At 44.4% G+C, this 24795-nt stretch overlaps 1 protein-coding gene across 1 annotated transcript in view; it reads right to left on the bottom strand.

Annotated features, from left to right (window-relative positions):
* Window positions 1-11849: 11849 nt before the first annotated feature.
* DOT1L (DOT1 like histone lysine methyltransferase) overlaps window positions 11850-24795 on the bottom strand; it is a 90582-nt gene continuing 77636 nt past the window's right edge. Inside the window, exons 21-28 of the mRNA XM_065422010.1 lie at window positions 24459-24582; window positions 23326-23472; window positions 20298-20427; window positions 18047-18663; window positions 17112-17317; window positions 15101-15165; window positions 13537-14511; window positions 11850-12436 (exon numbers count right to left, since the gene is read on the bottom strand). Of these exons, the coding sequence (XP_065278082.1) occupies window positions 11850-12436; window positions 13537-14511; window positions 15101-15165; window positions 17112-17317; window positions 18047-18663; window positions 20298-20427; window positions 23326-23472; window positions 24459-24582 (2851 nt within the window). The remainder of the gene's footprint in view (window positions 12437-13536; window positions 14512-15100; window positions 15166-17111; window positions 17318-18046; window positions 18664-20297; window positions 20428-23325; window positions 23473-24458; window positions 24583-24795) is intronic.

Genomic DNA, 24795 nt, shown 5'->3' with positions numbered 1-24795 from the left:
TCTAGCAACCGGAGAGTACTGAAGGGGATCTTTGCACTCGTGCTGTGGAGGATACAGAAGGCAATCCTCCTTTGAAATGTAAAGAAAGGGGGAAAAACGGTCTGCTGAAGTACTGAAGCACCACCACAGTACAATGTATTAAAATACATACATTTTAATATAAAGACAAAACTTCAAAGCATTGTTTCAATTACAAATCAAGGTAAAAGACAAGAAATTAAAGTGGAAGGGAGGGGAGAAAAAAAACTAACTCTTGCATTGTGGAAAATTAGAAGGGTGGGTGGAAAATATATATATAATATAATATATATATAATATTACATACATATATACACACCAGAAGAATTCACACTAGTTCTATGGAAGAATGACAGGGCAACATACCAGTATAAAAAAAACCAAATAAAGATAAATTAGGGGAGGTTTGAATTTTAAATAATTCAATTTCATAGGTTAAAATGTATAAACTAATTCCTATTCACTAGGAAACATCCCATATCACATGTTCTAAGCAAGAAAATGGGTATTGTTTTAAATCCATTGAAAAATTAATTTTTATTAGTAGTTAAAAGTTTTACTAATCAATTCCTGAGCAACAGCAACTTCATTTGCATTCCTCTGTCCAGTCCCACCCAGCGAGGGCAGACTCCCACGCCTAAAACGCTTTCTTACAAAGAACAGAGACCTAAAGAATTGGTTTTTAACTTAAAACTGACCACTTCAAGAATTTATATTGGGGGGCAGGAGGGTGGAGCCAAGCAGACTGGATTAGTCCATTCTGCCTTCTCTTTAACAATGCCAGAAAAATCACCTTTCCAAAGGACAATTCCACTGCACCAGAAAAGCAACCAGATGTACCTTAGAATCACAGGGTCAAACTTGAGAGAACTTCAGCATTAACATCTTCAAACCTTTAGGAAGTGGTTAGCTCATCTTTAATATTGAAATCAAAGCATGAAAACTAAAAAGACTCTGACAGTCACAAGTGCTAAATATACTGGAGGGATATTTTCAGTTTTAGGATATTGGGTTTATGCCCTGTTCCACAACAACAGCATCTGGTATTGCAATATTCAGTCTAGATAGATATTTATAATGCATAAAGGATAAATAAAATATGGCACAAAATTTAATGAAAAAGGTGAGTCCAACTCATTCGTGGAAAAACGGGTCATCTATGGAATTGTTCAGGGGAATGGGGAAGGGCATTTGAATTAACAAAAAAAAATAAATCAAATACTTTTACACTGACTAAATTTGTACTTAAAAAACCTCATCTATAGTGATTTTCCTCAGTGCTGCAGAGATAGTTCACAAAAACACTAATTTCTCCCCAAACTGTGATTTAAATAGATTAATGTTTTACTGTCCACTGTACAGTTTCCATTTCTTATTAGAAAGCAATAATCGTTCCAAGCTATCAGTGCTCTTAATGCTTTTGGCTCAGGCAAAACAAGAGAAGCAGAATTATTAACAGCAACAACCTATGAGTATTAATTAGGAGAAAAAACTCTAAAGAAAAAGGGTGTCAGTTTTCATGCTTCCAAGCTCTGGTATACAAAAGGTTTGCTTTTAATACCGAAAGCAGACTGACTATATGTGGTCAATACATTCCTAACTGAGCCCTCACAGAGTTAGAAAGCTAATTACAGCTCTTCAGGGAACAGCACCTGTGACTGAAGTTATTTAGCAATCCTGGTTAGACTAATGGATAAGGCTACTCCCAGGTGAGTGAAGAAAACTGTCAAGTGTATTGATAGTCACTGGGGAGGAAAATAGCACCATCTTCAGAATGGGTGGAGGGTGGCTTCTATTGTAGGCCTGAAGTCTAGTCAGTGGGGGGGAAATGTGTCCCTCAAACAGCAGCTTATGAGAGACTGCAGCAAGCCCCAGCTCTTGATATTTCCCTCCACCATTCCAGCAACCATGGGAAAGGTGGGGTGCAGCCTGGTGTGTGTGTATTGTATCTATATATAAATAAGAAGAGTGATGAGACACTAGCAGTTTAAGAGTCTGATCCTGCCAACACTTCCTTGGGAGCATAGCATTTACTACCAGTGAGATACTCCTGGTAGAGGAGTCAGTGTTTGCAGGACTGGGACATAACAGAAAAACACCACACACTTAGTGCTGAAGTTACTTCATCCATCCCTCCAGCTACACCACAGGGAGCAATCCTGCTCTCATTGAAGTCAATGTTAAAATTTGCCTGGCTGACTCCAGAGAGAGGGATTGGACCCTGAATTCATCTTACAAACACCCTTGGAAATTGTCTGAGTCTCCCTAGACGTCACAAAGAACTGGGCTCCAGGAATGAACTTTGCCAGAAGGGAAGCGTGTGTTGGACTTTAAGAAAACAATTGGAAGCAACTGTGTTCCCACAAATGACCGCTCACATTAGCGAGACCTAAGTAGACACAGCAGCATACGGCAGGCATTGCAAATTGTCCCTGACACAGTGTGGTTAATGCAGATCCCTGCCCTGACACACTCCAGCTATCCCGGTCCTAGGACTCTCAGCAGAACGGCAGGATTCTGGGAACAAACAGCATTGAAACCCAATTTACTTTAATGCACAATCCAAGCAGGATTTGAACCCAGGTCTCCAGAGGTGGAAGTCTAGCAGTTGCCTGTGTCCCACCCTATCACCTATTGTCAGTTTCTCCAGAAAGGGAAGGTGGGGAAGGGAGGGATTAAAGATTTCCTCTACAAGGATCTTTCTTTAACTAAACCCAGCTATCAATAAAGGATTGAATCACCCAAGATAGGAATAAAACTTGCCTCCATTTCGCCTCTACCTCTCCTTCTACCCTTCATTTTTTGTCATCATTTTATCAGCTCCAATATAAAGGGGAATGAGGGAGGGAGGATTGGGTGTAAATGACATTCTTTTCCCTGCCTCTCCATCCATTTTTAGCTCCATTTCTGTGCTTAAAAATCAATCTTCTGAGGCACATTACATTAGATCATTTTCCCCATAAGCAAAATTACTTCATCCTAGATGTAGACACAAACTTTCACAGCCAAGAGATTAAAAATAGTATTGCAGTATTCAAGCAACACCCCTCAGAAGAAATGAGAGGAAATCCATCCATCCATCAGCGGGATAAGGCACATGGGCCACTGCAAGCTACACCCAGCTAAAGGTTTGCATGGCCCGAGATGTAGCTTAATTTATCAGCCTAAAAACAGCCAAGCAAATTTGAAGCAACTGCTTGAACTTTGGAATCTTTAGATTAAAGGTGCAATGTAATTGCTTGTTTTCACTCCTCGAACAACGGGCCTGAAATCTGTTAGTTCAGCAGACCTTCTCCAATACCCAAATCAATGAGTTCAGAGCCACTCACTGCTCTGCGGCAAACGGGAGTAGATTAAAACAGACACTGGCACCTTAATAACTGGGCCAATTTAAAAATAAAGCCATGTGATTTTGGGGGTGGGACAGTGTGACAGGATGGCATGGACTGGAGCTTTAAAGCTCTCATCTATCCACAGGCCAGTGATGGGCACAATCACTTCAGAAGCAAGCAGCAAGAATAAAGCACACCTCGAGTGACAGCAAAAGCAGCCATTGGACAAGATTCCCCCCACCCCCAGTCAACGCACCTACCTGCACAACCGGTATAGAGGGGAATTCAGCCTACATGGCCCACTCCAATTCTTGGCCTCTCTGCTGAGCCTGCTCACAAAGCCAATTACCAATAGGGTGAATGCCCTTTGTTCTAACAGATCTCTATCCCCACAGTAAAGGGAGCAATAACAATTGAGACAACTGGAAAGTCTCATTGTCTCCTTGTGCTCCCGCCTGTTATAGCCACCTGCCATCTCATACTTAGATTGTGCTTTGGGGGAGGAGCTCTCCCTCTCTCAGCCCACCTAGCACAAGGGGTCCTGATCTACGACCAGCGGCCCTCAGTGCTACCACAATAGTTCACCTAAGTTTGAATTCTTTTAGCGTGCAGTTCTAAGAGGGATGGCTTTAATTCCTGCTTCACCTGCGTTCCAATGAGCTGACAGTCCAGATCATAAACAAACTGGGAGGAAACAAGCAGGGGAGTGGCCCTGCAAACAGGAACACCTCTCTCAAGGAGAAAGGGCACCCTCCGATGTTCACACATATGGGAAGCTTTAAAGAGAGCTGCACGTATCATTGTCTCAGTATTTTTTTTTAAATGGAAGGCTATGGGATCCTCCATACAAAGCCTTAACCAAGTCCACTTTAAACCCACTTTCTCCTCCCCTTCCCCCCCAATCTGCTGCCCAGTAGTTTCCCCAAGTACTTGGGGAAACCATCACTCCCGCAACCTGCACTTAAATGAGTGCCGAGATTTAAGATCTAGCATTTATGACCCTCCCCAGGAAGATCAATGCACTTTACAAAAAGTAGCCAAGTGCCATTATCCCCATTTTCAAGATGAGGAAATACAGGCAGAAACTGATTTGACAGAGGTCAACCATGTCAACAACTGCCAGGTCTCCAGTCCCACTCCAATGCAGCCCTCACGTACACAAGGCAAAGCGGCCTATTTTCGGGATTCCTCAACCACCACTGTCCTGTATCAGAATTCTTACTGAATGACTAATCCACAGAAAACAGCAAATTTAAGTTGAATGCCTTGGGAGCTCTCCCAACTTTCTGACACTCCAAGAGGTTGTCCGGGGGCTGGGAAAGGCAAACCAGACAACTGGAGCAGATGCACTCTTCCCTTTTTTGGTGGTGTGTAACAACTTGTCTCTGCATCTGCAAACATCTACCCCCCACCTCGCTTTTTCACAAAGGGCCACACAGGCTCAGCTCAACACACTCGGGAAGTTCAATTTTCTGGCGATGCAGATGCTACAAAATGCATTTTAGCTTCATTATGAGTCCCCTTGCCAGCAGCAGCAATGCGGATGAGAAGGAACATTTGTGACAGTAGTAGAATGACTGGGCCGGGCATAGGAAAGTGTAAACCAGAAAGAATTCCTTTCCTGCACTTCACATTTTGGCTTAAATAATATTAAATAAAGTACCACCTCAGGTTACTGAGAACAAGTCTCACACCTCTGGCACTGAGCTTTCTTGCTAAGGTCACAAATATCCATAAATTTCCAGCCATGCAGATTAGATCTTTATTAATAATGCTTCACGCTTACATGGAGCTTTTCACTCAGAGATCTCAAAGCACTTTATGAAGCAAGGCAAGTATCCTCCCAGTTTTACTGATGGGGAAACAGATGGAGATGCTGAACCGACTTGCCCAAGATTACAGTGAGTAAGTGAAAGAGCTGGGAGTAAGACCCAGGTCTCTGGCCTGACCCCAGTGCAACATGTGACTCCCCAACACTTTAAGAATCTATTTCCCAATTTCTCCATGGAAAAGTGGAAATTCCCAGGGTGCGACAGAGAGAAAAAGGGGCCTTTTGGTGAGAAGCACCAGAATTCCATAGCCTTGCCTGCCCCGTTTCTCTGCCCTGCCTGACTCTTACCCAGAAGTCCAACTCAGCTGAGATTACTGGGAAGACAAAATCCACAAGCAAGCAATGTGCACAGAGCACAGAAGGCTGCAACACTCAAATTTAAAGGCAGAAGCTAACAAAGACAGAGAAGCTCTGGAATCCCTGCAGGTATAACTGCCCTCAGAAGCATGTTTGAAACTCACAATGCAACAAAGGTTCTCATTAAACCCTTTAGCAGAACAACAGGGCTGAAGAGGCCATGTGCTGTAAGAGGATAATGGCTAGGATGTGCCCCAGGTCTTGTCCCCATTGCACATGGCCAGGATGGGAATTCGTTATCTGGTGAAAGCAGACTGGCTCAAGTGAGATCATGCTCTTAAATCAGGGATGTTGACGAGCCTCAATCGGCGTAACTGAGGCATATAGAGGGGCAAAGCTAGGGCCCTTGAGCAGTTGTTCACACTATTTCACTACCTACCTTTTTTTTTTTTTTTTTTTTTTAATCCTCCAAGGACCTGAGTTTGCATTTTGTTGCCTTTAATTGGGATTAAAACTGCTGAGAAGGCCCTGCACCTTTCAGTTACCCAAAGATCTGGATCAGGCTGGAGTTGCCCAATTCACAGCTGAACAATAACTGGGTTACGTGTTTTCCTGGATTCCAGGACATAACTGTTTATGGCTTCCACTAGAAGCTACTGGATGTTTCTCAACTGCCACTCCCTGAGCATTACTTTGCTTTCTCTAGGTTCTCTCCCTGCTGCTAGGAATCCAGCTGGATGCATCACTTCCTCCCTCTCCGCTCCCATGCACAAACCAGAAAATGATTAAAAATATTCCTGGAGATTAGGAATAAGGATCAGTCCCTTTTAGTGATCAATAATAAGGGAAAGTTACATTAATAGTTTCTGCACACAGGGAGCACCTTTTGGAGAGGTCGACACACACAGGAGTGGATAGGGTAACTGAGCTTGTTAACTTCTATGCCACTGCCCGCTACATGGTCTAGAGGGAAGCAGCCAATTTGAAATACATTGAAGGTGGGCATTGTTAATCAGGACACTGCACCTTTCCAGGACAAATTCGCTCCCGTGGGGAGAGGAAGGAGCTAGTGAGAATAGGAAAGTAGGAGAACATGTCCACCAGCTCCATTGGACACAAGAACCAGCACAGTACTCATGGAGACACAGATCAAACCAGCCACGGAAGCACAGCACAGGAGTGTGAAGAGATATTTGGCCTCCTCCGAGTGCAATTAGGCAGCTGATTCACGAAGCCCAGCAGTTTGTGACGAAGGGAAACCGCACTAGGGAGTTGGTAAGGGAGAGCTCAACTCTCTAGTGAATGGCTGCTTGCTGGAGGTTAGAGACTGTAATTAGAGAGCTATGAACCTGGCTGGAATGGACTGAAGGATACCAAGTGCCTCTGATGCAATACGACCGTATCTCCCCAGACAGAACTTAGGCCAGCAGGTTCACTTTAGCACCAGTGTGCTCTGAATCTAGTCACTTTGCTGTTGCAATCCCCCTTCTGTTATTGTGGTTTCCTTTATTGGCGCTTGGTCCAGTCTATGCTGCAGATTGAAGTTTATGAACTAATGGATCCTCCTCCCCATTTTGTGCACTTGAATAAATAAAAACATCTTTTTACAAGTTTACTGTGCATCACACAACCTAAAAAATAAACTGAATAAAGTTTATGAAATTTATAAATTTTCATCACGTCTATAAAATACGGTCACTGCTCGGAGCGACACTTTTCTGTACACAGAACACCAAGTCACAATACAATTCAAAATGCACCAGTTTGATAGTGTGGCAGCAAGTTAAGCTAGATTGTGGTGTTTTTGTGAACTACCATTTAAACCTATTCAAAGCAAAGAAATACAAAAGCGAATGCACTTAGAAGTCAATAAAATGTACACGGCTGAGCCATTTCGGAATCAAGTATCAAAACCTTACTAACAAAATACATTGTACTTCAACAAAAACAACAAGCGGAGAAAATCTGCTGCTATCTGCCCCAGCATAGAAGCTCGGTTTTCAATCTTCCCAATATTGTTAAAAAGGGCCTGACCAACACCAGTGATTATGCACCCTGTTCATATGCCAAATGACCCCCCAAAACAAGTTAACAGTCTAGCTACTGAAATTCACAGTGACTGGAGCACCACCAGAGGTTTTAATGGGCCCAGTGAAGTAGTCTAACAGGACTAGACTTAAGTTATGCTTCTTCTGTTCAAAGTGTCTGAACCAGGTGAGTTTGCACAGGTCAGATCAGGTAATCTAGCTGCCATTCCAGAGGGGAGTATTGCATTCTGGTTTGTAATAAACAATATTACACGCCTGATAACTGAGCCATAAGCTCTGTTAAAAAGAAAAAGAAAACCACCCAAAACTAAAGACTGCCATTCTCTGTAGCTCCTGCTTTGCTGTAAACCAATGGACTTTGGTATATGAACAGAGTGAGTTGAATAAATAAAAGCAGACCTTTCTGAGAACTGGGTTTGGCATTGGTCAACCCTCAAATTCAGCACCAAGGATTTGAACTAGAGAGGCACAGTTCTGACGGATGAAATAGCACCGAGAGGAGGCTCTTTACATCTCTGCTGGTGTGCCAGTCCTTTATTATTCAGAGAATGGTTTCAATGAGTTGTGGTTTTTTATGACTTTAGATGGAATAAAATAAGCCAAAATTGTTTTCATTTTTAAAAAAAGATAAATACTTTATCTAAACTATCGACAATACAAACTGGAGCTTTTTTTTTTTAAGCATTTTCTTTTGCAGTTTTTTTTCAACTCCGATTCACAGTAGAATATTCTTTTCTCTGTTATTTAGGTCTTTTGTTTGTTTGTTTACTTTGTCCAGTAGTAAGAGAGTAGAAACCCCTGCCAGGCCAGGCGAGCACCTTTCAGTGGAAGCTGAGTGAAGTTGGTCCACGTTGTCCTTGCATAGGTCACATTGGGTTGAGGTAGAAATCCTAATTACCTGTGGGACAGGAGGAGAGGAAGAGACCCATCTAAATTAGATGCATCAAATCAAGTGTGTGCCAGAAATGTCATTTACTATATAGTTCTTAGACCTTCTGTTAGCCAGGATCAACAGGGACAGAAAGGAGAACAATCCATGTGTTGATATCAGTCAAAATTAGAGATAGATGACAACCCAGCAGGTCTCTTCCATCACACCCCAACCCTTCTTGGGCTGTGCAATAATGAAATTTGATCCCTTGTTCCTAGATTTAGGCTCCAGTTCAACAAGGTACACACACAAGTAGTCCTACTGAAGATAATGGGATTATTCATGTGTTTAAATCAGGCATATGGAGTCTAAGCCAAAGCCCGTTGGAAGTCAATTGGGGCCTTTCCATTGGCTTCAGTGATGGAGTTTGGAGCAGGACTATGCTTAAGTACCGTGCTGAATCGGGGGCTTAGATATTAGTCTGCGTTGAACTGTCACCATCTGCTGGCCTAGGCACCTCCATGTGTCAAATCCAGTGCCACGGTTCCGAGGCCTCTGCACTACATCTAGCGTCTGTGTTTATAAAGGAGACACACTGCTCCTCTCTGGTGCTGCCTCTTCCCCTCCCCTAAATGTCTTGTCATTTAGATTGGAAGCACTTTGGGGCAGGAACTAGCTAATGAATTTGTACAGTGCACCAAGGGGTCCCAATTTCAGGTGTGGTTTACTTAAAAAAAAAAAAAAAAAAAAAAAAAAGGTATTTTCACAGTGCCTGCACCCACATCACGCAGAAATAAACAAAGGACCCAAAAAACTTAACCACAGTCACACCTAGACTGGCCCAAATACAAGAATTCCCTTCAATGAAAAGTGTTGAGGTTCTGCCGTTTGGTTTTGTTCTGCAGCAGGACGAAACTAAGACCTTTTGAAAGCTTTCCCAAAAATACAGAGAAAGCCCCCCGCACCCAATGACCCTGTGGATAGGACAGTTACCTGGGATGTGGGAGACAGGTTCAAGTCCCTGCCCAAACCCAGATCTCCCACATCCTAGGTGAGTGCCCTGTCTAGCTGATTATTCTGGGGAATGGGTCTCTTCCCCTGCAACCTGAGACACCTTCCAGATGACAGCTTTGTCTAAACCAATGCCTTTCGGCAAAAAGTTTCAATTTTGACAAACTGGCATTTTCTAATTTAAAAATATTCATAAAAAATCCCTCCCATTCTATTCACACCCCTCCTCTCCAAATTCAAGTTTCCATTCACAGCCCCCGTTTCCTCAAGCCTATTTTCCAGCCACCACCCTATTACACTTTATATTTCATAACTGTTTACATCTTACGCGGACACCAACTGCTGCTGCAGCTCTAGGCAAGTTACTTGACCTCTCTGCTTCAGCTTCCCCCATCTGCAAATCTGGAGGTAACTTACCTATGTCACATGGGTGTTGTGAGAATTTGATCACATTTGGAGAACAATTTGATGGTGAACACACTATCTATGTGCAAAGTGTTTGACAAGAATCTGAGGTGTCCTGTAATTTAGTCAAATGCCACAAAAGGCAAAGGGTGTTACCCTCTACTGGATGTACTTCTGTGCCACAGGATAGCAACAGCATCAAGGACCTGCAGGAGGGCCGGTGTTGCCTAATATTGGCTTAACTATGCGATCCTGAACTGCATTATAGAAGCAAAGGTTTGCATAATGACAATATGTGACTTTCTGGTAGTGCATATTATTCTGCAGCTGCTCTGAAAGATTCTTTAACACTTGCTTTGCTGACATGCATGCGTGCATACACCTTCCAGAGGTTTCTCCTCTCTTCCACAGCCTCATTCCTTACTTAGCTTGGGCTAGATTTTAGCCCAGGGTATTCCACTAACTAACCTCGCATAGTGACAGGTTTCAGAGCGGTAGCCGCGTTCGTCTGTATCAGCAAAAAGAACGAGGCGTCCTTGTGGCACCTTAGAGACTAACATTTATTTGGACATAAGCTTTCGTGGGCTAAAGCCCACTTCATCAGATGCATGCAGTGGAAAATACAGTAGGGGGACAGACAGACAGACAGACACACACACACACACACAAAATGGGGGTTGCCATACAAACTCTTGACAAGACTAATCGATTAAGGTGGGCTATTATCAGCAGGAGAAAAAAAACTTTTGTAGTGATAATCGGGATGGCCCATTTCGTACGAGTTTTTTCATGAAGTTAATGGATTTCCACTTCATACAGCTAAACTCAGGGCCTTTTTTCTCCAGCTGCTAATAGCCCACCTTCATTGATTAGTCTCGTTAGAGTTGGTATGGCAACCCCCATTTTTTCCATGTTCTCTGTGTATATCTATATCTATCTTCCTACTGTATTTTCCACTGCATGCATCTGATGAAGTGGGCTTTAGCCCACCAAAGCTTATGCCCAAATAAATGTTAGTCTCTAAGGTGCCACAAGGACTCCTTGTTCTTTTAATCTAGCATAGGCAATCTAGCAAGCCAAAGACTACCAAGGCAAGCAACAGCCCGATGGCTGACGCAATCTGTTAGTGCTTTACCTATCGGGGACGGGGAGCAGACTTCCTGCTTTATTCTTATCTCATTCAAATGATAATCACAGGCTGATTATACAGAGAAGGATTAGATCAGGTTGCCACTATGAGGCAGACACAAGTTAGCAGGATGCTTTTGTAACTCCATTTTCCACAACACTCGGCTTAGGCTCACATTATCTGCAACCCTCCACTAGATCATCCTTATTCAGTTGTTTCCAAGAGGAAAAAAAAAAAAAAAAAAGTAGCCTATGACCTTGAGTTCTCCTTTGTTAGCCATATAGGGCAAATTTGGTACGATGCCACAAAAACATCACCACGCTGCCACCTAATGTCAAAGCAGCAGCAGCATGCAAGGTAATGACATGCCAACTTGAACGGGAGCACACCCTGTTGTGAGGGAGATAACCCTGCAAAACGCAGAATAGGCAGCAAACCCCTGCAGGGCTGTATATCAAGACAGATGCTTGGAAAATATGAACAATCAGCTTCTCTTCCTAATTTTTCTCACGCTCTCAAAGCGGCACATTTTCTAAAGTATTCAAGCCATGATACTGAAGGAAATGTTGCTTCAAAGAATGTAAATCGGTAATTGCTTCTACCCCAGCCTGAACACAACGTTCCTGGATATCAGATGAGTTACCATCGTGAGCACTCAGTGTGTCGAGAAATCCTGACTCCCAAAACCGTGGCGCTTTGGTGTCTCCCCTCTCTGCCTTGAGATTACCTGCTCTCCAAATTTTATTGGGATCTCTCTATGTCAAAGAACCTGTCCCCACCCCGCTTCCAAGCTCAGTTATGGGTAGTTGGCTGAAAAGGAAAGGAAGGTCATTTAGTGTCTTGTACAAACCTCCTGTTTTCTCTAGCCTTACCTTACAAAATAAGAACTGTTAGCTAAGCAAGCTCTTTATCGTGGCTTAACCCCAGAAAGGTGCGAAGCATAAGGAGACTGCATGCCAAGTGTAACCCACATAGCGGACGTGCCGGTTGCGTTGGACTGCGGGATCATGGGCGCGGTCTGTGCCAGCGCCAAACGGGGCAGAGGTGGGTGATGGACTGTAAAGGAGGGACGGGAAGTTTTGTGCTGAAGAGAAGCTAGCTTAATAGACAAAGAAGCATTAGCAGATTGGACAGAAGCAGCAGAAGAGGATGGTAAAAAAGCATCGTTAGCTGGGATGGACGGCAAGTTCTGCAGAAGCGCAGGCTCCGAGTTAGAAGCGAGTAATGGAGGAGGAGGAGGTAATGAAACGTTAGGAGGGGGTGGAGGAGGGGTATGAAAAACAGACTGCACTGGCACTCTGTTTAGGTGCTGGGCAGCTCTGTTCTCACTGGACGTTACTAAGCTAGAGGAGGGGGACTGGAAGGATGAGGTGCTGGCCACAGCCTGCAGAGGGTTTAAGCTTAGCATTGTGCTGCTAGAAACAGCACTGCTGCTGAAACTGGCTCCAAACTGATGAGAAGAGGAGGCAGAAGGCACCGCATGGTTAAAAATACCTGCAAACAGGAGAAAAAAAACTCAGCTTCAGCAGATGGGCTTTGTACAGTCACAAGTGACAAGAGAAACAAAACAAGCCAAAAAAAGCAAAATTATAGCAGTGACAGCCCCATACAAAATATGCAGCATGAGATAGCAGCAAGCAATGAGAGATAATGGGTGCAGGCCAGGAGGTACAAGAGAGTCACTTACCTTCCGACTGCCAGCCTGCGTATGCCATGGGAACAATGGCCAGGCCCAAGAGAAAGCAGAACTTGTGATTCTACGCCACACGGGTAACCTTTTGATGAGATTACCCAGTCACTAGAGTTCTTTATCTGAAGACTCAAATGACTGCGGATCCCTCCTGCTTACCCACTTACAAGGCTGCAAGGGCAGAGAGTGTATGTCCAGCAAATCTAAAACGCTACGAGGTGAGAGTTAGGATTTCCCGACATGGTGCATGAATGATTATGGGCAGAAACTGTCTGAACCTGCCAATACTACGGGGTTAAAGGAAGCTTCCTTCCTATCTGCTTTCACTAGTGTGTCTCACAAGAGCAGCAGCACAGAATGCTAGAGGTGCACATGGCATTTGCCATTCCTGGCACAGAAACATTCTCTTATCAGTGTCAGTTCAAGAACCAGCAGAATCCTACACAAATCCCATCAGCATCTCATCTGAAAAGGATACGGATATTCAGCACAAACAAGGAAGAGGGGGGGTGGGGGAGAAATCTTATGTCCTAATCTCAACCTTCACTGAAGCTGACAAGTCAGATATCCTTAACTGTTCAGAGAGGGCAGCATGGCACGTTAAACCTTTAGACCTGCAGGGAGACCTAAGCTAGTTCCAGCATAGTGACAACTGCCACGACCCCATGTTATGAAATCAGAACATCGAGGTGCATTCCCATTTCCTTTAATGTTTAGTTCTATGTTCATCTAGCAGAAAGAAAGCTGATTATTCCATCAGTCGTGAGAGATGCAGGATAGAGTCAATCCAAGGCAGAGCTGCTCCACCTCCTGCAGAAGTGAAAGGGTTTGGTACCTGGAGAGAAACATGGCCACGTTTTCCTCTAGCCCTGCCCTTATACCAGAGAAACAAAGTTCTGCCTACCTCCAACTGTTCCACCTGTAACCCCAGAAGAGAAGTTCCCCATAGCATGAGAGTTAGTCAGTCTGGTTGCAGCTGATGACACGTGGACCAGACTGGCAGCAGCTGGCATTGAATTAAATAAGGACTGCAATACTGAGGCGTTTGTGACCGAGTTGAGGTTTGCCTGCAAAGCCATGGGGCCCAGGGGGAACTGCGATCCAGTGGTCAATGTGTTTAAGAAAGGATGGTGCGTCTGAACAGAAGGTGCTGGGTTGCCTGCAGATGAGACACCAGTGGAAAGGCTTTTGCCATTGAGAAGGCCACCAGAAGATACAGCAGCAGCAGAAATGAAAAGGTTGTGGCCGTTTTTAAACTCCACATCTCGGTCCCGTCCTTTGCCGACCTTGCCATTGTGCTGCAAGGAAATTTTTTCAGAAGAAGCCCCTGGACGAATGGTTAATTCACTGATCTCTTTACTTTTGACCCCTGACCGGTTTAAGTCTTCTCCTTTCATGCTGCCTAGGCCTTCAAGCTGCCTCTTGTTCAAAAAGGGGTTTGTCTCCAAAATCCCCACATCTTTGCTCCTCTGTGACTGAAAACCCAGAGAGGAGTTGAGGGTCGTCACATCTGAAGTCTTATGAGGAAGAGAAGCACCATCAATAAAGCTGTGTAAACCGATGTCTGTGCTCAGTCCACCGTTATACATGGATCCATTAGTGGAGTTTGTATTGGGGCTGAGTCCGTCCGTCCCAGAGGAGGACATGGTGATGTTTTTCCGTGTGTGTGCTGCAATTTTGGCATCGATGGCCATGCCATCCTCAGAGGACGGCCTAAAGGCAAACAGGGAATTCTGGCTCAGAGATGAAACAGCCTGCAATGGGCTATCGGTAGTTTTGGTCAGGTTGATGTCAGAAATTGGTGAAAAGGTAGACTTCCATTTACTGCTATTCATGTTCTCACTGGTTTGTGCTTGTCTCCTCCCAGCTAAACTGCCACCTAGTTTGGAAGAAGGGTTGCATGCATCAATAAATAATTCATTTAATCTTCAGTAAGCAAAATCTGTCCAACAACTGACTCATTTCAATAGCTGATTCTGCTTTCTGAACACACAGGGAGAAAGTTCACAGCAGCTATTAATCCCTCTATGACCCTAGTTAAATGCATCTCAAAGGACTGATTAGGCTATTGGAAGAGCAGATTACATCAGCCTTCAAATCAGACACACGCCTAGCCAAAAATTGGTCAGGCATCCTTGTCTAGGAAAAAGTAAAACCCTCTAAAATGCTTTATTCCACCCATAGTTTTATCCCCAGTGCCAACAGTCAGGACTACAACCTGTGCCCATAAATTTAAAAGGGCTTTTGACGCAACCAACTATAAAGAGATGGCCCCAAAGTTTGTATTGTGATGAAGGCAATCCCCTTAAGGATCTGTATTAGCATAGACCACTGCTTTGAAAGGCATGTCTGCTATATGCCACAAGTTCTCTCCCAGGAAGCCTGCTTATCAATTGACGGTCTAAAAACTACAGGGCAGCAGGCAGCACAATGCATTTAAATGGACGGTTAACATTCCCCAAACTTACCATTTTCAATAGTCTTCTGTGGAGATTTGCTTTCCAATGATATCGTTGCAATTTTCCTCTCAATTCTAGTAAGAAAAGAAAATTACTTACACAGTGCTTCTTGAAGTCTTGCTGTTACTGAGTTACCCCTATGACTTACCTCTTGATTTTTAGGTTTCTGTGTCTACCCAACTCATTTAAAAATGTACAATGCAAACTTACTAGTTCATTGTGTCTCAACCTTTCCAGACTACTGTACCATTTCAGGAGTCTGATTTGTCCCACGAACCCCCAAGTTACACCTCACTTAAAAACTACTTGCTTACATAATCAGACATAAAAATATAAAAGTGTCATAAGAACGGCCATATTTGGTCAGACCAAAGGTCCATCTAGCCCAGTATCCTGTCTTCCAACAGTGGCCAATACTAGGTGCCCCAGAGGGAATGAACAGAACAGGTAATCATCAAGTGATCCATCCCCTGTCACCCATTCCCAGCTTCTGGCAAACAGAGGTTAGGGACACCATCCCTGCCTGTCCTGGGTAATCGCCATTGATGGACCTATCCTCCATGAACTTATTTAGTTCTTTTTTGAACCCTGTTATAGTCTTGGCCTTCACAACATCCTCTGGCAAAGAGCTCCACACGTTGACTGTGCGCTGTATGAAAAAATACCTCCTTTTGTTTGTTTTAAACCTGCTGCCTATTAATTTCATTTGGTGACCCCTAGTTCTTGTGTTATGAGAAGGAGTAAATAACACTTCCTTATGTACTTTCTCCACACCAATCATGATTTTATAGACCTCTATCATATCCCCCCTTAGTCGTCTCTTTTCCAGATGAAAAGTCCCAGTCTTATTAATCTTTCCTCATACAGCAGCCATTCCATATCCCTAATCATTTTTGTTGCCCTTTTCTGAATCTTTTCCAATTCCAATATATCTTCTTTGAGATGGGGCAACCACATCTGCAGACAGTATTCAAGATGTGGGCGTACCATGGATTTATGGAGAGGCAATATGATATTTTCTGTCTTATTATCTATCCCTTTCTTAATGATTCCCAACATTCTGTCACAGCACACTATTACTGAAAAATTGCTGACTCTCATTTTTACCCTATAATTATAAAATAAATCAATTAGAACATAAATGTTGTACTTCCATTTCAGTGTATAGTATATATAGTATAAACAAGTCATTGTCTGTATGAAATTTTAGTTTGTACGCACTTTGCTAGTGCTTTTTATGTAGCCTGTTGTAGGACTAGGCAAATATCTAGATGAGTTGATGTACCCTCTGGAAGACCTGTGTGTACACCCAGGGGTATGTGTACCCCTGGCTGAGAAGCACCATACTAGTGGAATTTATCATTACCAAGAAATAAGCTACCAGACTCTGAACAGAGGTTGTAATGGAATTTTACCTACATATCAAGAATACTTATTCATGGAACTTTTCATTGCTTTTTTCCTTCCTCAGGCAGCCAGATTTACAGCATCTTTACTCTTAAAATGCTTCACATACACGGAGCAATTACTGCACCCACAAATGGGGAAGAACATGACAGTGTTTAACAACATAGAGCAATGTTACACAACAGTTTGGAATAGGAAGTGAAGAACTCTGTCTCAAGTTGAAATGGAAGTGGGAATTTTCTTAGCCAAAAATTACCCAAAAGGTGGGACTTGGTCAGGATGCTGAAGTGAGCACTCCTGCAAAGTTTATGCTCATTCTCCCAAACAAAGCCACCCACTGCAAGCATTAAAAACCCAGCTAGGAGTAGGTTCCCTATGCTCATTCTGCTTTCCAACACCTTCACTGTTTATCAAGACATGTTAGCTACTAAAGTACACAATATATATAATGCTGAAAACAAACTCTGGCTGACAAGCAGCACGGGTTCACGAGATAGATCTTTGTACTTGGAGAACTAACAGACCAGGCCTTGCATCCATGACTCTAGCCTAGAGAGCTGCATCTTCAGATCAGATAAAGTTGCTGACCTGACTTCGACACAGTTATATTCACCTGGTGCTATTGTGCTCATCTTCCGATCCCTGTTCTTCATCCGAAGTCAGTGGCGAGTAATGAACACCGTTGGTCTGAATCAGGGGCTTCTCTTTTTTCAGCACTGGAGGCTGGTCATTGTCCTGGTAGGGAACAGGAGAGTTCTTCAGGGAGTTTTCAGGGGAGGAAATGGCTGTTATTTCTAAAGGCTGATTAATGTTATTGACCTGGGGTGGGAAGAAAAAAAATGTTAAAGATGAAAATATTCTTTTAGTAAAGAACTTTGTAAGACAATATTCACTCACGCTCAGCTTTCAGCTTTAAGACTAGCTTAGTGTTTAACACCAAGGGTCATGCTATGCTTCAATGTCACAACCCTAAAATCCCTGCACAATGCTTGGCTGCCTTTCTGAGCTTTCATGGCTGAATACTTGACCTTGAAGATGATAAAACTAGGCAGTTAAATGCATGAAAATAGGGCAAGAACATTTCACCTCAAATATCAATTTCTGATGACATGATGAATACAACCTACAGGTCCTAATTAGGAACATCCACCGTGTGTTTTATGATAACACTTACTGAATAGCATTTGCTTAAAGTCAATGGGACGTAAGCACTCAAGTCAGTTAATTTATTTTACACGGGATAAAGTTTAGATTTCACTATAAGCAAACGTGTTTCACGATCACTTGGAGAATCAGAATCATTTTGTTAAAGATTCTGTTTAATACTTAATATAATTTTTTGAGGGGAAGGTAAGATGACTTAAAAGATTCTGTAACTACAACTAAATGGATCATTGTAACTTTCAACAACCTGTTGGCTCTTAGAGGAGCATGTTCACATGGGTTTTTTATGCTACAGTCCAGAACACCAAACCTGTAACAATGTACAGTACTGACATGCCAAACATACCTACATTTAGCCGCAACTCCCATCATTCTTTTCCTTACCATTGAGTTTATATTAAGTGGTGAGCCTGAAGGCTGAGTAAAAAGTCCAGCCACAGTTGGTAAGGATTTGCGTTTAGGGGACACCCCGGAGTTCATGTTTAGATTCCCTGTGGAGGATCTCTTCCTTCGACCTCGTTTCTTCCCATCCTGCATGTATGCTTGGCCACAGTCCATCCGAATGCTTGCTGTCAGGGGACTGTGCTTGTTAGACGGAGACTGTTTTACACTTCCTGTACCAGGAGAGATTGTGAAGATGATTCTTCTCTTGGCCTCATTCTCAGGATCGGAAAAGGCGGCATCAGGCTGAAGTTCCCCCTTTGTTCCGTCGGCAAACATCTTCTGAGCATCCACATACTGCAGTACCCCTACCATGCTCTGGGAGGCACCATTTAACTTGGGGCTTGCTGAGTGCTGGTGAGCCGGGGAGTTCTGCCCAGAGTTCCGTGACTGCATCATTAGCAAAGAAGGGTATTGTGGAGTGGAGCTTCGAGACCCTACTGAGTTAAACAAACTCCCAGAGTCGTCCACAGCTGCTTGATCAACACTATGGTTAAGGTGGGCTGGGCTGTTTGAAAGAGTTCCATTAACTGCCATGGAGCCAGAAGAATATGAAAAACCTGTGGAAAGGGAAAGTGTCACTAAACAGAAGCCATGATGTATCCCTTCCAGTGCTAGTGAGACTAAATCTCTGGGATGTGTCTGAGTGTTCAACTATCCTATCTGTATTCGATTAACTGGCAATTCTGGCAAAGTCACCTGCATAATACTCTGTATTGACCTCTACAAGGCTGCCCATCACACAGTGAAGCCAAGAACATAGCTGTATGTGTTGGTGAATTAAGTTAGATTTGTCAGTTCACTCTGCTCCCTTTTACTGACTCACAAAAGTTCATACATATCATGCAAGCGTCCTGCTTTTAACCCAATTTTTGTCACAACTCGAGTGCCTTCTCCGGATAAGATGCTCACCTTGGATTAGAACCCAAGAACCTCTCTGCTCCCAGCCCTTTCCTCTAGCCAGTCAACCACACAGCAAGAATCAGCCAGTTTCTTTCCAAAGAGACTGTCATCTGCACACCTAGTCCCTCCCCATAGCTCAAACCAAAAGGAAGCAGGGAGAAAACTGTGGTGGATCTTCAGGAAGTCAGGGGACTGAAGGAACCTATGTGGGAGTTGAGGGAAAGGGGAGTAATGAAGTTCATTAAGTATCTGCAGCAATGCATCATGCCTGGAATTTAGATATGGCCTTCTTTCCTTGGATAGTTGGGACTAAGGGGAGCTGGGAACCCAATGTTACTCTGCAGCATTGACTATAATTGGCTTCAGAGGGAGCTGCCTTCAGCCCTTGTCTGCTGAAAGGATGTTAATCAGGACAAAGGCCCTGAGGGTGGGGAGCACAGCGGAAGAATGACAGTGCAAGTCTGATGAGGATACAGCTGTGGAAGAGCACTTCCTGCAGGCTATGCTGAAGTGGCACTCACTGGTCCTAAGACGTCTGAATAAAGGGTCTCAGTGCTTTTTGGGAAACTGCTCCTGCCCCTTGAATGGAGTGTAGTGGGTTTGCTAAGCTCCCTATTGTTGAGAGTGGCAGACAAAGTCAACAGCTACCTTTCCAGACGCCTGAAAAAGGCCTGACTCATTTCTCTGTGCCAGAGTTCCCTTTGGGAATGTGCTCAGATTACTGGGGAGCTACAGGATCCACCACAGTGGTACAGCTGGAGGTAGGATTTCCCCAAGGGTGGGGAGACCATCTGTTCCATCCTTTATTTGTGCTGATGAGAGAGAGCTAGAGGCAATGGTCTGCCAGCATTCCACACAGCAACTGCAGCGAGGAGAATCGGGAGGATAAGAGGGGTCACAAATGGGCATGCAGTTGGATGTGAGGAAACTGAATCTATACAGATGCTGGAAGAGAACTTAAGGGGGACTTCTCGCACTGGGTGTTCAGGACTGACCAACAGGAACACACTGCCCATCTTGGTTTGTGATTCTTTTGTCTGAACTGCCACACCCATATGTTTCCACCAATGAATTACCCTTCCCGTCATTGTGTTTTTCAGCCCTACTACACCCCCAATCCAGGTCCTCCTCCTTAACCCAGGAACATTCAACCTTGATATGAAACTGCACCATACATCCAGCTCTCTGCAGCACCAGGGGCTCTCAATCCCAAGCGCCCAAAAGCTCAAACACATATAATAAAGAGTTATTGCTAAGAGACATGGAGGTTCCGTAGCGGAGAGTTCATTACCTGAGGTAGCCAAAGCCAGTGGCTTATTTCCAGCAGCATTGCTTATGCCATTATGAGAACTAGCACCATACTGTTTTTCAAGTGTTGACGACGAGTCTCGATTCTGATGAACTGGACTAGGTGTGCTTCTCTGGAGGAGGTGAAAAAACAAAGGCACTTCAGTCCAGGAAGTTTGTTCAAGTGCTGTTCATTTAACAGAATTCATGGGCATTTGTAGGTTTGTGACTTTAAATCCCTCTGGATTCCCTAAACCTTCTAGACTTTGTATATTTTCAGAAAATTACAGTTTAACTCCAGGCTGCCCAAACATCATCAAACCAAGAGCTGCATCGGCATCTTGCTGCATCTAGTTTCATGTAGCCTGCAGAGATGTCATGTCCAAACATGTAACAATCTTTCCACCATAATGCATCGCTGCATGCTGAGACATGACCTCTCTGCAGACCACCCCTTTGGTATTAGCAGTGAGAGCCAGGCCCTGGACTGCACTGTAGGATCCCAGGGGCTTCATCTGATCATCTCCTGAAACGTCATTGTCCATGCACAAGGAACACTGCCCACCAAAAAAAAATCTGGCACCTGGAATAAAAATGACGGTCTCTGACCTCATGTATCTAGGAATGTATTGGTGCACAAATTAAGAGTCCTCCAGTAATTCCAGAGCCTCGGTAGCCTTCCTGCTACTGTGCTGTAGTTTGTTTCTAGAATTGCTGGTTTCACATACAATGCCATATTTTCCAAAAGCACAAGAAAGTGCTTGTTTTGACAGGGTTCCCAGGTACCTGAGAAACTCAGGTGTTAGACAAGCCCGTGACCTGTGCTCACAAGCCAAAGAGAGGAAAGGGACTGAAGCGATTCCTCTCCTTTGAGGAACAAGGGGTGAACTCAAAAATGTGTAGAATGGTTTACCCTTTGGTCCCATCAATGCCTGCAGCTATAACCAAGCCACAGATCCCTGTTTGGATTAGGGGACAAACCTAGTGCAGCTACATCATTGTTAATAGTGATTGGTTAGACACGACCTAAGGGCATTCCACCACTGGGTTAGAGGTTTGGACTATTCAAGGGTTACCCCAGTTATGGGACACGGTTAGATCCCATCTACACTACAACTTTTAATATTATTTATATTGAGTTAGCATCTACAAGCCCGTGTCATGGACCAGGATCCCAATGTGGTGGTGGCTGTACAAACACATCCAAGTGCCTTTGACTCAGTACAGCTGTGTCGTAAGGAGGTCCCTCAATCCATAGTTTTAGTGTAGATGGGAAAAGAAACAAAGGGCTGTATCTTACCCTCAGTTCACACACACAGCTCCCCTGAAATCAGTGAGAAGTGCACACAGACTGAAGGCATGGTGTCATCCTGAGTATTTCTGTTCTCAAAATGCCTCCATAATGAATAAGCCATCAGGAACACTAAAGAGAGCGCCAGATTCCCACCTGATGCAAGTCAGCACAGGCCCGCTGAGTTACATGGAACTATCCCACACTACACCAGCTGAGTGGCCCAGTACATGTACACACACATATGCACACATTGCAGGTGCTCACAGACTTCAGAATCAAGCTCTCCCTTTGCCAAACCAGCAAGGGGTATTTCCCAAAGGCAGCCCTAACTCCCAAGGGCAGCAGTGTAATTCTATACCGATGCCACCTTCCTCCATTTTAAGAGATGTGTCTGCCTGGAACCAAGACAACGGGGCTCTCCAACACAACTGCAAGGCCTTTTGCTAGGAGAAGGGACATGGGGAGTCAGACTACGATACCCTCCAACTGCAGCTGGCTGTGGCATCTGTGTAATAATCCCTTATTTAGTTCATCAAAGAAAGAACTCCCTGTGACAGAGTGCTAGGAGCAGACCCAGCACTCTGGCCACTAAGGTACTAGCTCCCTTCACCCCCACCCCGAGTGGCTTTAATTGGGGGGGATGGGTGCTTACTTAGGCAGGAGGCTGTTGAGCTAATAAGAGCAATCAACCCATCAACTGGGAACAGTTAAAGGACATGAAGGAATTACAAGGGGGAGGCTGGCAGAGGCCATGGGATACATGATCTCAGGCTGGAGAGATCTTTCCCTCTCCCGTGCCAGAAAGTGGGCTACCGGGGGGGGAGGGGGGAGTTTATGTCCAATTGTATGTTGCTGCACTGGTAAACTGCTGGAGGGGACTCAAAGACCACACTGGTGGTCACAAACTGGGAAGCATCCAGCCAGTTTGAGATGGTTCAATGGGCTGAGAAGGGAGCCATTAACCCTCCTCTTCCCTCCACTACCATTCAGGTGGATTCCAAATCCATGCTTCCCACACAGAAAGCCAGTGAATGCTCCTTAGTAATCTACTGGAATCCCCTTTGGCAGAAACACTGGAGGGAATTGAATGCCTTACATCCCTGGTCTGTCAAGCACTGATCCTCCCACCCCCAAGGTCTTTTTCATGCTTTCTCCTGGGAACACACACCAGCATAGGTCTGCTGAGATCACAAGGGGGGGAAAAAAAAAAAAAAAAAGAGTCCCAAAACATTTCCAGTTGTGAAAGCTGAAAAGATACTGCAACAGCTCATGCTTGGCGTGTGACAATTTCAAAGCACTGCGCAAACTCAACCTCAGCACCCACACGAGGTAGCCCCATTATACCAATGAGCAAACCAAGACAGACGTTCATTTGCCCGGTGTCACATAGAAAGTCAATGGCTGAGCTGAAATTAGCACTTGGGATTCCTCACTCATAGGCCCATGTCCTACCCATCAGGCTACGCCTGCCTCTCCAGCATGCCATAGATTCAGTACGCAAGTTGTTTGGGGGCAGGGACTTCATCTCTCTCCCTGTCCAGGACACATGCTGGTCTAACATACTCTAGGAAAATAACTGTCCAAGATCCAAGTAGAGACACAGCATCAGCAGTCACTCCAAAAGCATCAAGGGTATTCTAGCTCAACGTCCTGGCCAGGATTCTGGTGCACGGTATACGATTATTCCCCAGTTTGGTTTTTAGTTAGGGATGGAAAGTGTTGACAATCCCTTACTCACCACCTTCTCAACACGGCTAGGTAGGACTACGCTGGCCAGAGGGATACTAACAGGGAGTTTATTGGGCTGCACCGTGCTGAGAGGAATACTGATAGGTAGGCTGGTGATAGTTTCTCCATTACTTGCAGAAGTCCTCTCTCGCAAAACCTGCAAACACAAAGGCAGCCTGTTTCAAAGGGGGCTTGTTACTCACTAGTGAGTTTCCCCAACAATGACCAAACCCTGCTACTTCTCAGCATATGTTGACATTTTTATATAAAAATAAGCTGTGTGCATTTTTCCCCAGGCACTTTGCTGTCGTATAGAACGTGCTGCCTGATGGGAACAAATACAAGGGTGTTTGGATGTATTGCAAAGACAGCACGTCAATTCAGCCAACAACCCACTGCAACCATAGACCAACGGCTGTGTCCAAAGGAATCTGAACCAGATCACCTTGGACAGGAAGGATGGAGGCTCTGATGTGGGCCTCAAGGGGGAGAGGGAGGGAGAGAGTTTTCGAAAGCTTGTTTCCCCACGTCCTTGCCCGTGCTTGGGGATTCACAGCCTCTTATTTCTTAACATTTACATCAATGAGAAGCGTAAACATTGATTTGCTGCTGGCGAAAGGTGCTTGTCCGACAAATCTGTAGACAGAAGCCCTCTTCCACAGAACAGACACAGAGCAGGCAGCAGCAGCGCAACCTTCCTATCACTGCCACCCGCTAGTGTGCCTCCACTCTGTTCCAGAATGGGTGCCTCTACATGGGAGATAGTTCACACTCCATGGTACATTCTCTCCTCAGCCTCTCTGCTGAGGCTAACACCTAGATGATGTGAGGTGGGATTGGTTAAGTGAACTAGAGGAAAACACTTACTCATTTTACAGAGTTCAGTGAAAGGCATCTGATAGCAATAAAACTTTTGGTCACTACCAGCCTAATTCATAACCAGACTCTCTCCACCATCCAGTTCCTTCTTTTGACGTCTTGGACATCTTCCATATCATGTTACGCCCAATGCTGAGTTGGCTTTTTCTATGGCTACCAGAAAGGATGGAGTCCACACCTTCTAGCCTAGAGCTTTTATTTCTTTGCTCCGTCAGAAGCATTTCTGTTGACAGCTCTGTGCAGAGAAGCCAACGCATTCCTTACCTTCTCGCCTGCAATCGGTAAGGCCGCTGGGGAAGAGGGCCGAGTTTCCTGAGGACTCAGCTTTATGCCATTTGAAATGCCAGGGCTTGGATATGTAAGGCCATTCTCTTTTACATGGTCAGCTCTGGAACAAAGATGTACACAGTCAGTTTTTTCCTTCTAATGCCCTTTGTCCAAAATGAATTCCTATTACAAACTCAAGGCATTATTGCCTTGCTTACCTGATAACCTGGCATTGCTGGATATACTAGCTTACAGTTAAATGACTATGCCACAAAGCTTTACCACGCTAAAATCTAGGCTGAGATTCTGTTTTCTTCTACTGTCTACGTATATT

The sequence above is a fragment of the Emys orbicularis genome, chromosome 24 (assembly GCF_028017835.1).
Source record: "Emys orbicularis isolate rEmyOrb1 chromosome 24, rEmyOrb1.hap1, whole genome shotgun sequence".
In the NCBI taxonomy this organism is placed as follows: Eukaryota; Metazoa; Chordata; order Testudines; family Emydidae; genus Emys; species Emys orbicularis.
The sequence above is the reverse complement of the archived record's forward strand: the minus strand, read 5'-3'. Positions and strand labels throughout refer to the sequence as shown.